We start from the raw sequence: 18,445 nt of genomic DNA, 5'->3' as shown, positions 1-18,445 counted from the left end.
CGGGTACTCCAGTTTCCTCCCACAATGAAAACCAATATTAAAACTCAACTCATAAACTACTGTCATGACCATAATAGCTTTGTTGGAGTAATATGTTTTTACAAAAGGCTACACAACACACTCATACAACCACATACAGTAAATTGAATGTGTTGAAATTAGAGTGAGTGTGCTGTGGACACAACAAGTAAAAAAAAAATAATCTCACTGTGATGAAATCAAATCAGGATTATACCCATAGAACCATTTCATCTCTTGCTAATCCTCAAATGATTGAGGTTTGGGAAAGTACACACACAAACACACACACAAGCACAAAACACAAGTAATATCCATCAATATATTCCAATTAATGATCCAAATCAAAAACATCCCAACAGATAACAGATCAGGACCATTTCCCAAATGCCCTGCAAAACACAATTACGATGGCACAGATACAGTCACATGACTTTTGGTGCCTATTAGCGGGCCATTTCAATTACGTCCTCCGTCTCTGCCATGCATCTCCGTGTGCAGCGCTGCGACGCAGAAGCTACAATCACTTATTGGATTATACGGCAATCAAATCAATCACTCTGTGCCGGGACTGGCCTCCTCTTACCTTAGCGTTTACACGATCACCATGCTCATAAATAGCCTGGCAAATTGCACCATCATCTGACTGAATGTATTTCTACAATTACACTTGAGTAGCGGTGAGACACCAAACCCAACAAGATTTGGTCTATGAGAAATACATAAAACAAGATGAATATGTGATGCAATATTTCCTTTGATTTTCTTTCAGTCTGTAAATCTGAAGGATTGGCGTTTGGGACATTAGTATTTTTATTGCATGTTCTTAAAATGTTGTTTTTTCTATAGATGTGTCAGCGTTTAAACATCAGTGCTGCTCAGCTGTCCTTTACAATAAACAATAACAACATGTGTTTAATATTGAGTGAAAAAATGAAAGTACTGATTTCTCTTATTTTTCGCATTCTTACATTTTTTTAGATCATCAAAAGTATCCCAGCTATCCCAGCTGTCTTTGAGTCGGGTACACCCTGGACTGGTCGCCAGGATTCTAGCGCGACAAAACAACTTAATATAAGCTAGCTAACAAGCCATAATATCGGCTGATATATCAGCATAAAAATATGGTATCAGTTGATATCGGTATCAGATTTCATTCATTCATTCATTTTCTACCGCTTTTACTCATGAGGGTCGCGGGGGGTGCTGGAGCCTATCCCAGCTGTCTTTGGGCGAGAGGGTGGCCAGCCAATCACAGGGCACATATAGACAAACAACCATTCACACTCACATTCATACCTATGGACAATTTGGAGTCACCAATTAACCTAGCATGTTTTTGGAATGTGGAAACCGGAGTACCCAGAGAAAACGGGGAAAACATGCAAACTTCACACAAAGATGGCTGAGGGTGGAATTGAACTAGCTGTAAGTCCTGCGCACCGACCACTCATCCACCGTGCAGCCCAGAAAGAACATTAAAGCACATAAAGTTTCATAGGTCTTCTAGAATCTGCACCTATTCAGCTGTATTTCTTTGGATTTTTGGGTTTCCGCGGAAACGGTTTGTTTTAATGTACTATTCCACCTATGGCCCGCCTCCAAGCACGCCCACTCCACTGTGGTTGGTCACACTAGCCAGTACTTAAAAGGAGTTCCGGTTTGTGCCGCAAAATGCAAAACGGTATAGGAGTTGATTAACGGCAATTGATCTTTTATCTGTCTAACATACAGCCATATGTCTTGGATCCGGAATCCGATCCGGAAGTTAAAGAGGTTACTTACGGACATCTCTCAATTCTCTCAATTAGCTTTAGCATTTTAGCGTTCTACAGAATGTGCCACTAATTGTGGTGGGAGGCGGCTATTAGCAACCCTGCACAAAATAAACACAGGACAGTGATAAATTATTACGGATTACTCAGTCCACACGACCAAGTAACGTTGGAAAGGTGTCGGATGTAAAACGAATGTAAAACGAATGTAAAACTCCGGTTCTTGGCATTTTGAAAACGTTCGTTTTCAGTACCAAATATCTGGACGATCGTGGAAATGGTGGAAAAACAACTTCATTGGATAAGATACCCGCCTAAGTGTGGACGGGGGCCTCGGTCTGCTTTGTATGAGGCTTTGTTCCAATCTGTTACTGTTTCCCAGCATGCTCTCTGTATACAACACACATCGATGACCTCACAGCTGGAGACGCGAGCCGGGCCAAGTCTACGACTGCTCGATGAAGAAAGGACAGTCGATTGAAAGTAGACTTTGGGTGAAGCTATATCGAGGACACCGAGTGAGCAAAGTCATTTACAAATAATTTACTTTTTAAGATTAAAAAACAACAAAAGTCTAAAAAAAAAACCCACAGACATCATGATTGGATGTGCAGCTAATTATCGAAGACACGATCTAATTTGCATTTTGCATTGCTTTATTTTTCCCAATGTGCCCCCCGTTGTCGTTTCTGACATTGCAACTCACGTGCAATTGTTAAATCATGTGGCAAGAGCGTACAAAGCTTTAGCGTCTGGTCACGCCGAGCCAAGTCAAGAGGCAGCTGAGTGAGAAGCTGCTCTGCTTCCAGCCTCCTGCTGCCAGGCTCATCCACCTGGCCTGGGAACATTCATTATGGTCCAAATCACTTGACAACAACATCCATCACCACTAGCCTGATCTATATTCACTCATTAGACCGCTGCTATCATCACGCTCCAACACTGATTAGCCACACTGGTAACTTGAGAGGATAGAAACCTGTATGGATGCCTCCCTGAGGGTGCTGCTAGGGTTTTAGTCATGTGGGCAACTCACTCGGAATGCTAAGTCCTGCTTATATAAGTCGGAGAGTAGTGGGAACTGTCAATTAAGTTGGGTGTTTTATGTTTGAGGTCATTGAATGTTCAATAAAGTTTATCCACTGATAACACACTCAAATGAAAATGTAAATTTCATTTCATAAACTGGTATTATCTGCGGATGATACCACTTCTTTTTGTTCTGGAGGGAGTACAGACGAAATCATTAGAAAGGTCAGAGAAGAAATGGTCGCACTAAAAAGATGCTTTGATGATAATAGATTGTCTATTACAAATATACAACATAAGGTGGCCAGAAATATTTCAATATTGAACAAAGCAAAATTTGTTATATCACCTTGTACTTACTTCGGTACGTGACAAAAATTAAGAAATAAAAAAAAATGTAAAAAACAAAAATTTTTTTTTACAAAAATTTATAAAATAAATTTATAAATTATTAAATAAAATAAATTTCCTAAATACAAGGATGAAGAGTCTTGAACCAGTCATGATGTGCTATATATATCACTATATTGACACTTACTATGGTACCCATTATGTCATTGGATGCTCATATCACCTTGTACTTACTTCGGTACGTGACCAAAAAATAAGAAATTAAAAAAAAATTTAAAATTAAAAAGATTTTTTACAAAAATTTATAAAATAAATTTATAAATTAATAAATAAAATAAATTTGCTAAATACAAGGATGAAGAGTCTTGAACCAGTCATGATGTGCTATATATATCACTATATTGACACTTGTCAATATGGTGTATATATTGTAATATATTGTCAATGGTACCCATTATGGCATTGGATGCTCATATCACCTTGTACTTCGGTACTAGGTACATTATTTAAAAAAAAAAACAAAAAAAAAAACCTTAAACTGTATTATGGAAAGCAGGAAGTGAACAAATGTAACAGTTACTGATTGTAAAAGTACCAGATGGAGGGGTAGGATTTAATAAGCTTTGCTTCTTCCTACTCCTTTTGGACATGTGGAACTGGGAACTGATTATGGGATGCATTCAATTGTAATCTGATGCATGTTCAAATGAAATAAAACCATTACCATTACCATAAATAAAACATAACTTAAAGAGTCAACATGTAAAAAAATGCATACATGTTGGCAGGTCTGCACTCGATGACATCTTCATCGCTACAGCAAGAGTCAAACGGCTTACCACGACAAATATATGCAATCATCCCTAAAGTACTTGGTCTTCACCTGCACTTAAAATAATCCATTCCCATCCGGAATTGCACGCCGGCGACTTCAGCAGCCAAGAATAACATTTAATTCTACAAAACACCACTAAGAAGTACGTCCCACAGGGTTTTTTATTTAATCAAATTATACACCCCTTACTGGGCCACAGAAGCAAACAAGCTTATATATAAAAAAAAAATACAGTTTGAATCTTCAGGTGATGCAAACATTGCTACGGAACTACTTGACTCTCTGGACTCAGCCAGGTGGACACGCTGGCAGGAAGTCGTGGCAAATTTAGATTTCAGTAGACCTCTGCCTCGTGCCGAGCATAAACAAAAGAGTGTCCCTGCTTAGCCGCACCGAGGAAGACATCACAGAACTGAAGTCATTCATAATACCAAGACCACCGGTACACCAAATTACAACGTCGATATCAAATAGAATAATGCTGAAACAGCACCAGTCAACTGCTACAGGATTATTATCGCAATGCCAGGGAAAGACTTTACTACTTCCTACTACGCATAGCATGATGGATTAATTCCCATTCTCTTGTCAGAACAACACCAGTCATTACCTTAAAAAATCACTTTTTAATGCAGATGTCTTTAGAGTATTAGCCATGTTGCAAGAGATCAATCTGAAGACACCAAGCATACGGGCAGGCATGGATTTAAGCCCTTTTTTTTCCCTTAAAAGGTTGACTTTTGGCATCATTAATCTAATTTCCATCCCAATCTCTCAAGTAACTCGTCTTCTACGTCTCTGCTCAGTGAGGAGCTCGTCCATGCTTCAATGGTTCCACATTAGAAGCCTGAAATTGGAATGGATTGCGATATGTTTACATATGTGAAAGGGATCTTAGACTCTTTGGAATGGATTCATCGCACAAACTGAGGTTTTGATCGATTTAAATGTGCATGTAAACATAACTGATTGGACTGAATCGGTGCATGTACCTGACATATTGATACAATTTCTGGGCCTGGACAAAAAAAAAGACCGTCAAATTAGCGTATTTCTAATTAATTTGTCCGATTTTGCAGTATATGCTCGGTTAGCCTGAAGCGTGTAGACCAGGGGTCTCAAACTCAATTTACTTGGGGGCCACTGGAGCTCGGGTCTGGGTGAGACTGAGTCGCATCAGGTTTTCCAAAAAAAACAAAAAAAAAACGCATTTATTAAAAACAAAAAAAATTAAAAAACTTCACTTTGGTTCCAATTTTCTACAATAAAAGCTCTGATAAAACATTCCACTGTTCTCAAATATCTTAATTTTTATTTTTCTACACAAAATAAGATGAAAAATAAATAAACAAATCAAGAATAAAGAAAATCAATCAATCAGTAATAAATAAATAAATATAATAATAATAATAATAATAAAACGGCAAATAATAGTTAGACAATAGACAAATTATTTTTGTCAGATTAAAATGAACAAAGCATTATTAGAGCCCTGTAGACATGACAAAACACGACTATAGTCACATTTATACTCTTTTTTTATTTACAACATATTGCGCAACTCCAGGTCTTGAGACACATGCTAACTCGCAAACTAGAGAGCTAGCGACCTAAACGGTACCCTTCAAGTTATTTCCTTTCAACTTAAATAGCCAAAAACTTACCACTTCCACACGGATAGGGAGGATAACTATTAACAGTTATTTAACCTTTAACATGAACATTAATCAAACGTAATAATTTTTTCTGGGTACATGATACCATACAGCATCCATATCAAACTTTAAACTTTCATATCAAGGCGGGGGCCTCAAACTAGTGTCCTGCGGGCCACATTTGGCCCGCGCGCCGCATGTTTGAGAACACTGGTGTAGACACACACAGCAGGGGAATCTCATCCCTGATGCATTTTTGTTGAGATGACATGGAAAATAATTAGCGTTTTCTTATTGATGCAACAAGAACAAAGAAAAGGTGAGAAGATGAAGGACATTTGGCGCTCACCGGTCGGACCGAGTGTGATCAAATAGACAGAAATTGGAATAAACAGGAATAAACATCTCGGTGCAGCTTTTTCACATTTTTGTATATGGGTTAGCGCATTTCAAAGAGCGTTCTTAGTAATGAGGGTGGAAAGCACTGAGCAGAGCTGCATGTCATTAGATGTTCTTCTGCAGCAGTGGAATGACAATTTGCACTCCAAACAAATGGATAGTTTTTCCAAATGTTTTAGCAGCTGAGTAGAACTTCAACATGGAGCATCGTGTCAGCGATCCCAAATGATGAATGCTGTCATTGTCACAATTCAAATGTACGCTATTTTGACCACAGGCTGCAATCACGTTATTGATGGACAAAGTCAAACTCACGCCAGTGCCTATTAGTCATTGTTCTTTTGTGGTTTTTACCTCGTTTGTTACTGCTCGCATGTACAGTATATTTTAAACATGGACAATCCATCACACCTTTTTGTGCTTTGCATCATAAAGGGTGATATATTTCTCGCTTTTGCAGCAACTGGAGAATGTGAGGAAAATAATGCGGTGTGTTATCTGCTGTGGTAAGTAACCCAAGGATACTCTGCTAGTCTAGTTGATAATTCCAGTCTATAATAATTCCCATTGTACAATTGTCACAAAAATATACACAGTATTTTATTTTTGGTCTTCCAGACCAGCATACCACCATATGTTGTTTTTCCGTGCAAGCCCAGCATACCAGCACGAAAACATTACATATGCTAGTCATGCTGGTAGCCTGTCTCCAGACCGGCATACCAGCACGAAAACACAGTGGATGCTGGGAGCTGTTTTTTTTTTTTTTTTTTTTTTTTTTCAGTAGGGAGCTCGAATATGAAGAAGACAGAAGTTACTGAAATGCGTGCTGACAGAGGGAAATAGTGACAAATTCAGCAGAGACAAAAATACAGGCGGCTTAGACTGGCAGAGTTAGTCTGGTTGGGAATCTGTCTCGATCGCGGAGGATTGACAGCACACACACACACACACACATGTTTGTAGTGCACACATCTGTAAATAGTTCAAACACATGCAAACATCAGTAAAATGATGTTTTGGGGTTTCTAAATTTGGGAATACATTTAGTTATTTTGTCATCAAAAAACTTTTTTCCTGAGTTGTTTTTGTTGTTTCATAGAAGTAAACAACCATTCAGATGTTTGAGTTGGCATTAAAATCCAAAATATGGATGTCAGTCACCGTTCTGCTTAAATTTGCTTCTCTGCAGAAAAATAAATTTTCTCAGTTTTTTCGAAAAAATCAGGTGTTTTCGCTGAAACCAACCGATATTCTTCAGCTCACCACTATTTTGGTTTGTAGTGTTGTGTAAACTCTCAATAACTCAATTTGGGTAGCGTGACCGATTTTTCTCCTTGCTGATTCCATGAAGTCATCACAATATAAGAATTTTGTTAATTTTCAGTTAGCAGTTTTCTGCAGAAAAAAAAATGTTTCTCAGTTTTTTGGACAAAATCAGGTTTTTTGAAACCACCCGATGTTCTTCAGTTCGCCACTATTTTGGTTTGTATCTAAAGTTCCATGGTAAACTCGTTCCGTAGCATGCGCAAACTCTCAACAACTCAATTTGGGTAGCGTGACCAATTTTTCCCCTTGTCTGATTCCATGAAGTCATCATAAAACATGTGTATTACAATATAAGAATTTCGTTAATTTTTCAGCATCAGGCATCCTGCATTTACGGCTATATTTTACCATGCTAAAATATTACACACATCTCAATACGTTACAGTATGCACCTTAAATGTAAATGTAAAATGACGACACGCCGCATATTTTTTAAGACTGCAAGCACGATCGTGCATCAGTTCATATGTTTGAGGTGTCATTAAAATCCAAAATAGCGTGACCGATAGTAGCGTGACCGATTTTTGTCCTTCATAAAACAGGCGTGCTACAATATAAGAATTTTGTTAATTTTTCAGTTAGCAGTATACGGACCATGCCAACGGTACCATGCATTGACTGGCCACAACATTAGCATTACACTTGAACAGCATCACAAGAGCGGCATCAAGCATCCTGCATTTATGACTATATTTTACCATGCTAAAATATTACACCCATCTCAATACGTTACAGTATGCACCTTAAATGTAAATGTAAAATGACTACACGCTGCATATGTACTTTAAAACTGCAGGCACGATCGTGCATCAGTCACTGACTTTTTTCCAGTTATACACCGCATGTGAGCCTTTTTATCACAGGCAACGGAATTCAAACTTTTCACCACCGTCTCATACTGTTCGGTAACCAGTCCGCATGCTGGTAATTGAATTAAAGGAGTGGACATACTGTAAGTGTAGTGCTTTTCCAGGCAACATGGCTGAAGGCACTCTACTGTGACAAGCAGTGAGAGAGAAACAAGGAAGAAAGTAAAGTGTTTCCATAATGAAATTTTCGACACATCAGATGTGCATTTTTTTTGTCCCCCCCCCCCTCCTCACAGGACCTTGAGCCTCACTCCAATTACTTTGGAGCAGTTAGTTGGGATGAGGTTTGACCGGACATAGTGTCCTATAACCGGACGGCATTTGCATGCATGACAAGACCATGATTGAAAAAAATGGGATGTAAGATAAAGCACATGCTTGATAACGTCTCCTTGTGAATTATCCTTCAGTCACGTTAGACATAACAACCCCCTTGGATCTTCCTTCTGTCCTCTTCCCTTGCTGATAAACAGGGTATTTTTTTTACCTTTATTTATCGAGGTCTAATTCAAGGTTTATGAGGAGAAGCTGCTGCATATTTCAGCATCTGCCCTACATTTAACTATTGATTTAAAAGCATTTGTTCCTGTTATAGCATAGTCCTTCCACACAATATGGGCTCCAAACTAAAACGCTTTTCTACCAAACTCGGTACAAATCTTTTTTACATTCAGAAAATACAAGTTTTGTGAGCGGAAACAGTAAATTATATTTTTCTGCTGGACAATGTATGTACATAAATAGCTTGGGAGCAGTGTCAGTATTGCCTTATAAATAAAGACATACCGGACAATGCATTTTAAATGCATTTAATGCAAGCAATATCATATTGACCGCCTTTCAAAGAACAGGAAACCATCCAAATTTGGCATGAAGAAAGGATTATACAGATCGAAAAATGCAGGATTATTAATACAGTACAATTTTAAAAGCAAAATGGTAAACATAAGTTTACACTTTAAAGCACAACCAAGTAGCATAACTTTCCTGGTAATAATATTCAGTATAGATTTCAATTATGATTTGTTTGACATGTGTCAAAATAACTGAATATCTGGGTCCAGAATAAAAAAATACAACAATACGGTTGCCATAAACGGTCATAAATTTCATTTATTCCATCTCCTTTCTGTATTAAGGTGAGCTGGAGACGATCCCAGCTGATTTTTGGGCAAGAGGCGGGCTACACCCCTGACTGACAACCATTCACACCTACAGACTATTTAGAGCAGGGGTCTCAAACACGCGGCACGCGGGCCAAATGTGGCCCGCAGGACACTAGTTTGAGGCCCCTGCCTTGATATGAAAGTTTAATGTTTAAGTTTGATATGGATGCTGTATGGTATCATGTACCCAGAAAAAAATATTACGTTTCATTAATGTTCATGTTAAAGGTTAAATAACTGTTAATAGTTATCCTCCCGATCCGTGTGGAAGTGGTAAGTTTTTGGCTATTTAAGTTTAAAGGAAATAACTCGAAGGCTACCGTTTAGGTCGCTAGCTCTCTAGTTTGCGAGTTAGCATGTGTCTCAAGACACTGCAGTTGCGCAATATGTTAATAAAAAGAGTATAAATGTGACTATAGTCGTGTTTTGTCATGTCTACAGGGCTCTAATAATGCTTTGTTAAATTTTAATCTGAAAAAAATAATTTGTCTACCCACCAACTATATGTGGTTTCTTAAGTTTTTATTATTTGGTGTTTTATTATTATTATTATATTTATTTATTACTGATTGATTTTCTTTATTCTTGATTTGTTTATTTATTTTTCATCTGATTTTGTGCAGAAAAATAAAAATTAAGATATTTGAGAACAGTGGAATGTTTTATCAGAGCTTTTATTGTAGAAAATCGGAACCAAAGCACTGAAAAAGTTTGTATATTTTTCTGTTTTTTTTGGAAAACATGATGCGGCCCAGCCTTGCCCAGACCCTAGCTCCAGTGGCCCTCAGGTAAATTGAGTTTGAGACCCCTGATTTAGAGTCTCCAATAATGAATGCATAATTTGGGGATGTGGGAGAAAAATGCAAAATCAACAGAGATAAAACAACACTTGGTTTCTTGACCGCCAAGCCAAAATGCTACTACCGGGTTACCGTGCAACCAGTAATACTCATGTCGCCCCTATTTATCATCCCTCGGACTTGGCTGTAATCTCTCAGAGCTGCCAGCATGGGGATCATAAAGCAAAATGCACGCTCTTCACCATGACAGTCGGTCGATCATTCCAAGCTTTAGTTACCTTGGTAACACCCTTCCGTATATCCCTTAATCCTCTGTCTGTCAACTCTATTTGCCATTGTTAGCGACTTCAGCTCAGGCAAAACAAGTAAATTGGTCACTTTGCCTCGACAGTTGTCGTTTCAGCTGTCAGTGCTTTCATTGGCGGTATCATTGTCTCCTGTCAGTAACACACTTGTCCACTGCAGGTAGTAAAACTACACGGCATAAAGCATATTTTTTATAGTTGCTGGATACTATTCCAATCTCAGCACAGCTGTGGAGTTCATTTTGCATATGTAGGCAAAGTTAAGAAAAGTACGCAGTACTGCTTGGAACATATTTCAAGTTCCCCAGGAGCTGCCATAGCAAAAAGTCTTCACCTCGTCCTTCTTAAAGGAAACCTGCACTTTTGGAAAATGTTGGCCATAATCCACAATCCATATTTCTGACTTGAGAACATGCACATTGTGTTCTGCGTCATGATTGGCTAAGGAACTCTACAGCATTGTCAATCAATGGAAAGGAGAAAAAGAGTAAATGCAATGTGAAAATACAATGACAGGAATAATATATTTTAACAAGGACACAAAAACGCTACAATTCAGCGGAATAAAACCTAGTATTTGCCCTGTTCATCTTTAACACTACAAATATAATTATAACGGTGCCTGGAACAAGTGTGGTAAATTGTAATATAATATAGAATACAGTACATGTTTTATTCCTGACTTTTCACCCAAAAAATAAGGTTGAGAAAATGTATGATTTAATGTTTCAAATGTCAACATCAATTTAATTACAAATAAGATAATTCAGCTTCGGCCCTAAATGTTTGTGATTTAGTTTTAAGCCTGGTCAATGTGTGCCTGCTCGTCCTTCATTTGTAGGATTTTAGCTAAGCCTTTTAGTCATGCTATAATGTCAGCAAAAAGCGAGGCCAGAGCAAAGCCAGTAAATACTGTCCCCTGCCATTTTTCTGTTCCAAGCATTAAGACTAGAGATGAGCTGGACACTCGTTATGAACGAGTATCTGTTACTGATAATGTATTTTTGCCGATTTCGTCATTATTCATATTTGGGTTCAAAGACAATGCTCATTATGTATTCACTCTTCACGCTCTCAGATTGGCCAGTCACACACAGCGACCGCCTCTCTGGATTATTATGAAATAAACAAAGACCCAGCAAACAGAAATCATAAGCAGAAAATCGTCGTTCCAGCATGTCATCATACCAGTCAACATGGGTAGATTAATGCAAACACAGAATTTAATATGTAGCGACCTGAAACAATGCTCCAAAACCAAAGAATCAGAGCCCAAAAAAGATTGAGCCCAAGGCATCAGGACAGAAAACGAAACATAGAATGAACATGGTAGCCGTTTGGAAGCTGAAGCTGGACTGAAACTTTGTGGAAATATGCTGAAACATCCAATGGATATCAGAATAGTTCTGAAACTGAGCTGAAGCTGTATTGAAATGCTGTAGAAATAATGAAATTCATATGAAGGTCCTTTAAGAAGAACAAAAAACAGAATGTTAAATGTAATTTAATACAACATGATGAAGGCGTACAGGGGAATTGAATTTGCAACCTCAAAATTAAGAACCAAGGTCTTAATTTCAGTTTCAGTAGGAGTGCTAGGAGACAGAGGGTCCAAGTCAGGAGATGTTGCGAAGTATTTGATTCCAATGTATTTCCAAGGTATTTGAATGCTAGTGTACTGTCGAGGATAACTCTTGACTTACGATCTAGTCGAGATTAGTTTGTGAGTAAATGATCTTGTAGTTGAGCGGCTAGGTTTTTCGAGTATTGGTGAAACTGATGCGTTTTTTGAAAGACGATGTGACGAGTTTGAGTAATACGAAGGCATTATTGAATGAGGTCAGGAGGTTGAGGATCTAGAAGACCCGATCAGCTCAGCAATCAGGTAGTGGTCACTAACTAAGTTGGTTCTGTCTGGTCCGGGGAACCCTGAATCCGACGTAACACAAAGAGTATTTATTTATTTTACACGGACATACAGTAAACCTCGGATATATCGGACTCGGATATATCGGAAATTCGCTCACAACGGACAGATAAAAAAAAGAACTGATTTTTCTGTAATGCATTTCCAATAAAAATCATATATATCAGATTTTTTACGGATTTCGCCTATTTCGGACAAAATCTCCAGTCCCGTTCCAATGCATTTCCATTAAATTTCCCTCGGATATATCGTATGGCCGCATCGTGGCGCTCCGATTCGCCGAATCGTGACAGGCCGCTATACGACGTCATTTGCAGCGTTTGCAGCGTTGCCTGCGCGTCCAGGTACATTGGAAACATAGTCAAGGAAGTGCCTTTTATAACGGATAAAATCCGATTTACGCATATACCGGATATAAATCCGATATATGCGTAAAACGGACAAACGGATTTCGCTTATATCGGACAAAACCAGTGGGAACAATTGAATCCGATATATCCGAGGTTTACTGTATTTGTCTGCAGAGCAAATAGACAAATACATACTTCAATATCTGTATGTGTTTATGACGTTAACCAAGTGCAGACGCCATGTTGTCAGGCATCTTTACGTTAGTCAGCAGATGTAGTGGGCCACATCATTTGTCACTCTGACACCCACTTCTGGCTTTGCTTTATCGATGAGGTCAATCTCAACAACTAACCCCACCTCATACAAACCGTCGTGTACACAAGTGGACAACAATCCAAGTACTAAAAGCAACAAGAGACCAGTTTAGTCATTCAGGTGTCAATCCGGTGGGAAGTTCTGTATCTGTGTATTAATCACAATAGCATAGACGACTCATAGCTAATTCATTTGTCCATACAATCCAGCACTGGCTCATCAGTACATGGAAAAAAAATGCCCTTTTTTGCACCTTTCTTGGAATTCTGCCCATCATCCACAATCCTGTGCATTCTAAAGAAAGAAAAAACAGCCAGTATGAGGCAATTATCAATGCACGTAATGGGACGCACCAATACCGCCAGTAAAGCCCTCCAAGCTAAAGCAGCATTATTATTAGGATCTGACACGAAGAACTTTTTTTTCTGGTGTAGTGACACTGCGCTCTCACACTTCACGCCACTGATTTTTTTTCTGATTCGATACTGAATAAAATTCAAGCCGGTATCGGTAACACCAATTCAATTCCAATAAACCAAACATGTCAGGTACATTTTAAATCATTGCATATAGTTCATAAAATAAACAATATACGACACCAGAGAAACAACCGCATTTTATGTGGACGACGTCTCAATAATTGTGCCCGTCCTCAAATAACTGATGTATCAAAGCGTCAATATTTTCATTTGAGAATCGATTACAGAGCCTAAATCAGGGGTGGGCAAACTTTTTGACTCGCATTGATATAACAAAATTTCCGGGGGGGGGGGGGGCTAGACTATATATTTTACACGTAACAGTCCACCTGGTATTCTTGTATCTGTAAAATTGTCATGCAATCTGCTATTATTATTTATTATTTTATATTTATATTTAAATATTTTTAAAATAATAAAATATTATAATAATTAAAATAAAATTAAAATAATAATTATTATATTATTATTATGTAAAATATGCAAATATAACAATATTATTATATAGAATTAATATAATAATTAGCATTAATATAATAAATATAATAATCATAATAGTTATAATAATAATATAATTATTATTATTTTAATTTTTATTATTATTATGTGCTTGTGTCTCTTTTTTCAGGAGCACTTTGTAAACAACAGACCATGTCAAACAACGAAATTGATACAACCATCAAAAGGTTGGCTCAGGCCATGATGCCAGGTTGTATGTTGAGTTTAAATTAAATACTTTTGAAAGATTGGGCGGGCCGTATTCAAACACTTGGGGGGCCATATGTGGCCCCCGGGCCGTAGTTTGCCCACCCCTGGCCTAAATACTATGTGGTATCGGCGGTATCGATACTGCAGTACTGATCCGCACATGACTACTACCAGGTATTGTCAGCGAATGGAGTTTGCTGCATCGTTTGTGTATTTGAATTGAATCTACCAGCTCAATGAAAAGCAGTCATGTGCTGGAAGATACAGCCATTCCATTATTTGGCATCCCAGTGAGCGCGAATGTTCCTGCTATTGCATAGTCACAGAAAGCATACATATAAAACATTTTTGGTTTTTATCGTTTTTTTGGACTCTATCGGAATCATTGTTAGCTGCTTTGCTAGCAGTTTTCCTCTATTTAAATGCACAGAAAGAACAGAATAGACTTTGTCATCAACTCCGTTGAGTAAGGTGTTTACTACTTTGATTGAGCTGCCGGCCAATCACAGTAAGAGGCTGTGTCATTAGCTCCGCCTCTTTCTTGCTGGTACTGAGGTGCAACCCCCTTTCTGGTCACCTTGTGCAGCTTCTCGTTTTTTTTGATAGCCAGCAACAAGTGTGTGAAAAAGCCAAGATGGCCATGAAAGCATAAAGTCCAAGCTTGAATTGACTCTAAAAGTGCATTGATCTCAGCACAGAGAGAGGGGGGGGTCAGAAATGGAAACAATGCCGTAATCTGGTTTCCAAGCCGTTGTTTTTGTCTGACTGCAATCCTTTTTCAACTCATCCCCTTTTTTCTACGAGTGTAATCGCCCAAGTCGCTCTTATCTTTGGTGTATAAAGGACAGGCTACAACCATTAAGCGAGAGAGAAGGGAATATCTTGATGGCTGCTATGCCCCAGAAGAACGCTATTATTTTTAAAAAACTGCTTGCTGTTTCTCTACAGCCTTCAAGTGTCATATGTTTTGAAAAATAAGGAAGCATTTGGATGTGTTTTGGGGCCACAAAGTCAACCCCACACACACACACACACATATAGAGGCATACACATGTACTTGCAAGCAGATAAAAGAGGCGTCTGCTGTGTTCTTACCCGAGGGTTGTCATAGTAACGATGGTGTACCAGAAGGAGGCCGGGATACTGGTGAATTTACTGGAGCTTGAACCCTTCTCTGCGTAGAACATGACGGTAGCAAATATAATTATGGCCATAGTGAGGGAAAAAAGCAGGAAGCCCAGCTCGGAGGCGCAGCTCTTCAGAGTGTAGCCCAGGATGCGAAGGCCCTGAGAGTGACGGGAGAACTTAAAGATACGGAACACACGGAAAACCCGCAGCGTCACAAAGGCGCCGCTCACGTCCTCGTTGTCCGTCATCACTAAGCCGATATAATATGGCAAAATGGCCACCACGTCGATGATACTCATGACGGACCTCATGAAACGGTAGCGGCTCGGTGCGGCGAATAAACGCATCAGGTATTCCACAGTGAAGATCATGACGCAAGCCGTGTCCATGCAGAAGAAGGCCACGGTGTAGCGCTCGCCGCATGGAACTTCCTTCTGATTGGGCGCGGAACCGCAGGGGACCGTTTCCACCACGTTTGTGATAACGGACACGGCGATGAAGAAGCCGGTGACATAGTAGAAAACCAGCGCCATTGTGGAAGTGTGAGGGTTCTCGAAAGCCCGCCACATTGTCTCCCTGAAGGTCATATTGGGGAGCTTAGCATCCTTATTGTCCTCCTGGTCGTCCATTAGACGTTCCGCGTTTTCCCTCTTCCTGTCCTTGTACTCTTCGTAACAGCAGTCGCCGATGATCTCCGGAACAATGCCAAAGAACGCGAGCTCTTCATCGTAGGACGAAATACACTCGTAACGAGGATAGTGGAGCTTGCCTGTGCGGTAAAAGTTCAACACACTTCGAAACACGTCAGGATCCCGATCAAAGAAGTACTCTTGTGTCTCTTCGTTGTAGAAGAACTCCTTCTCGGAGCTTCCCAGCAGGGTGTCCGGATAGCGGTCCAATGTATTCCTCCAGGTTTGGAATCGTCGTCCGCTGACATTTAGAATGATTAATTCATCCTTACGCTTGTTCTTCTCAGTCGGCGCCACGGGCATGGGAAGATTAGCCACAGGCATCCAGCCAATGGCCGCCGCCCGGGCAAAGGGAAGCCATGCCGCCACTCCCGCCGCCATATTGTCTCCGGCCTGGGGCGTAGGGGGGGACAAGTCCTGCACCTTCACAACCAGCTTGACTTCAGCGTATCTTCACCGACTAAGGACACAAGGAACAGGAATGGACACAATTGAAGATAGTAAACAAACATTTGAGTGTCATAAAAATACATTGGAATCACAAAGTATAATTTCCAAACATCACCATCTTATCCTAAATACATTTAAGTCAACAACTACAACAAAACTACAACTTTTAGCATCCTAAATATTCCAAATGATATCACAGTGAGCCGTTCTAACCTGTTGAGTTTCACCAACAAATGACAAAACATAAATAATGAAACCATTATTAAATTCTCAACATTAAGTAGCAATATCAACAAGTTCTTGAAAGCATCATTTACGACCTGGTGCGTTCAAAGCACCTCACGTTTTCGTTACAAAATAAAGAAGTATAACACATTTTAGCTTCAACTCACCGACTGGAAATTCTCCATCCCATAAATGGCGTCCTACTTCCACAGCAGTTTAGTTCCGTTTAAGTAATGATTTTTTTCCACATTAAAATGCGTGTCTATGAAATAAAAAATCACCCATAAAGATTAGGAATGGCGTGGAAAAGTGTCGAAGAGTGGAGGTACCACAGCTTGGTAAGCTCGCTTTGCATCCCGCTTGAGCGGAGGGATGCCGGAGAGCAAGCCGCCGGGAGACGCTCGCTTCTCGGCTATACTGCGAACAGAGAGCCGAGACGCAGGAGGAGAAGGAGGGAGGAGCGTGAGCGTCCCTTTCTGTCTCTCTCCTGGTTTCTCTCGCTTTTTCTCTCTCTCTCTCTCTCTCTCTCTTTCTCTCCGTGAAAGACACAAAATTGCATCAATGTGAGACGTCGCTCGGCGTTCATTGACAAAATGGATGAAGCGTGTTGAATATGATATAAAAGCGCTCAGTTGGAATCATCACTTTCTTCTAAAAAGGCTTTATATTACGTTAAGCTTTTAATTAATGAATGTGTTGCACTTTACTTTCTGGTTTAATGTCAAAACTTCCACAAATCCCACCAAAAGTGGGTCAAAAATGACCCGGTCAGGTTGTTTTCTTGAAATATCTTTGTAATTATTTTTTTTTTTATCATTTCATATTCCAGGTATTCCTCAAAAAACATGTTTTAAACTTACCTTTTATACATTTTAAGAAATTTTTGTTTTTGTGATACGACCCCAACCTTCCATAAGTGGGTCAAAAATGACCCGGTCAGGTTGTTTTCTTGAAATATCTTTGTAATTATTTTTTTTTTATCATTTCATGTTCCCGTTATTCCTAAAAAAACATGTTTTAAACTTGGCTTTTATACATTTTAAGAATTTTTAGTTTTTGTGTTACTTCCCCAACCTTCCATAAGTGGGTCAAAAATGACCCTGTCAGGTTGTTTTCTTGAAATATCTTCATAATGAATTTTTTTTTATCATTTCATATTCCAGGTATTCCTAAAAAAAAACATGTTTTTGCTATCATATCAAATTTTTAACTTACCTTTTATACATTTTAAGAAATTTTTGTTTTTGTGATACGACCCCAACCTTCCATAAGTGAGTCAAAAATGACCCGGTCAGGTTGTTTTCTTGAAATATCTTTGTAATTATTATTTTTTTTATCATTTCATATTCCCGTTATTCCTAAAAAAACATGTTTTAAACTTGGCTTTTATACATTTTAAGAATTTTTAGTTTTTGTGTTACTACCCCAACCTTCCATAAGTGGGCCAAAAATGACCCGGTCAGGTTGTTTTCTTGAAATATCTTCGTAATGAAATTTTTTTCATCATTTCATATTCCAGGTATTCCTCAAAAAACATGTTTTTATATCATGTAATTCACATTTTTAACTTACCTTTTATACATTTTAAGAATTTTTTGTTTTTGTGTTACTACCCCAACCTTCCATAAGTGGGTCAAAAATG

At 38.8% G+C, this 18,445-nt stretch overlaps 1 protein-coding gene across 2 annotated transcripts in view; it reads right to left on the bottom strand.

Annotated features, from left to right (window-relative positions):
• Positions 1–17,380, bottom strand: part of LOC131137556 (potassium voltage-gated channel subfamily D member 3-like) — an 80,444-nt gene extending 63,064 nt beyond the window's left edge. Inside the window, exons 1-2 of one of the 2 annotated variants that reach the window (XM_058085660.1) lie at positions 16,971–17,380; positions 15,407–16,588 (exon numbers count right to left, since the gene is read on the bottom strand). In XM_058085660.1, coding sequence (XP_057941643.1) covers positions 15,407–16,509 — 1,103 coding nt within the window. In that variant the 5' untranslated portion in view covers positions 16,510–16,588; positions 16,971–17,380. The remainder of the gene's footprint in view (positions 1–15,406; positions 16,589–16,970) is intronic. The other variant, XM_058085659.1, reaches the window with a different exon arrangement.
• Between the last annotated feature and the right edge of the window lie 1,065 nt (positions 17,381–18,445).

Source organism: Doryrhamphus excisus, chromosome 10 (genome assembly GCF_030265055.1).
Source record: "Doryrhamphus excisus isolate RoL2022-K1 chromosome 10, RoL_Dexc_1.0, whole genome shotgun sequence".
NCBI classification, from domain to species: Eukaryota; Metazoa; Chordata; class Actinopteri; order Syngnathiformes; family Syngnathidae; genus Doryrhamphus; species Doryrhamphus excisus.
This window is presented reverse-complemented; position numbering and strand designations above follow the sequence as displayed.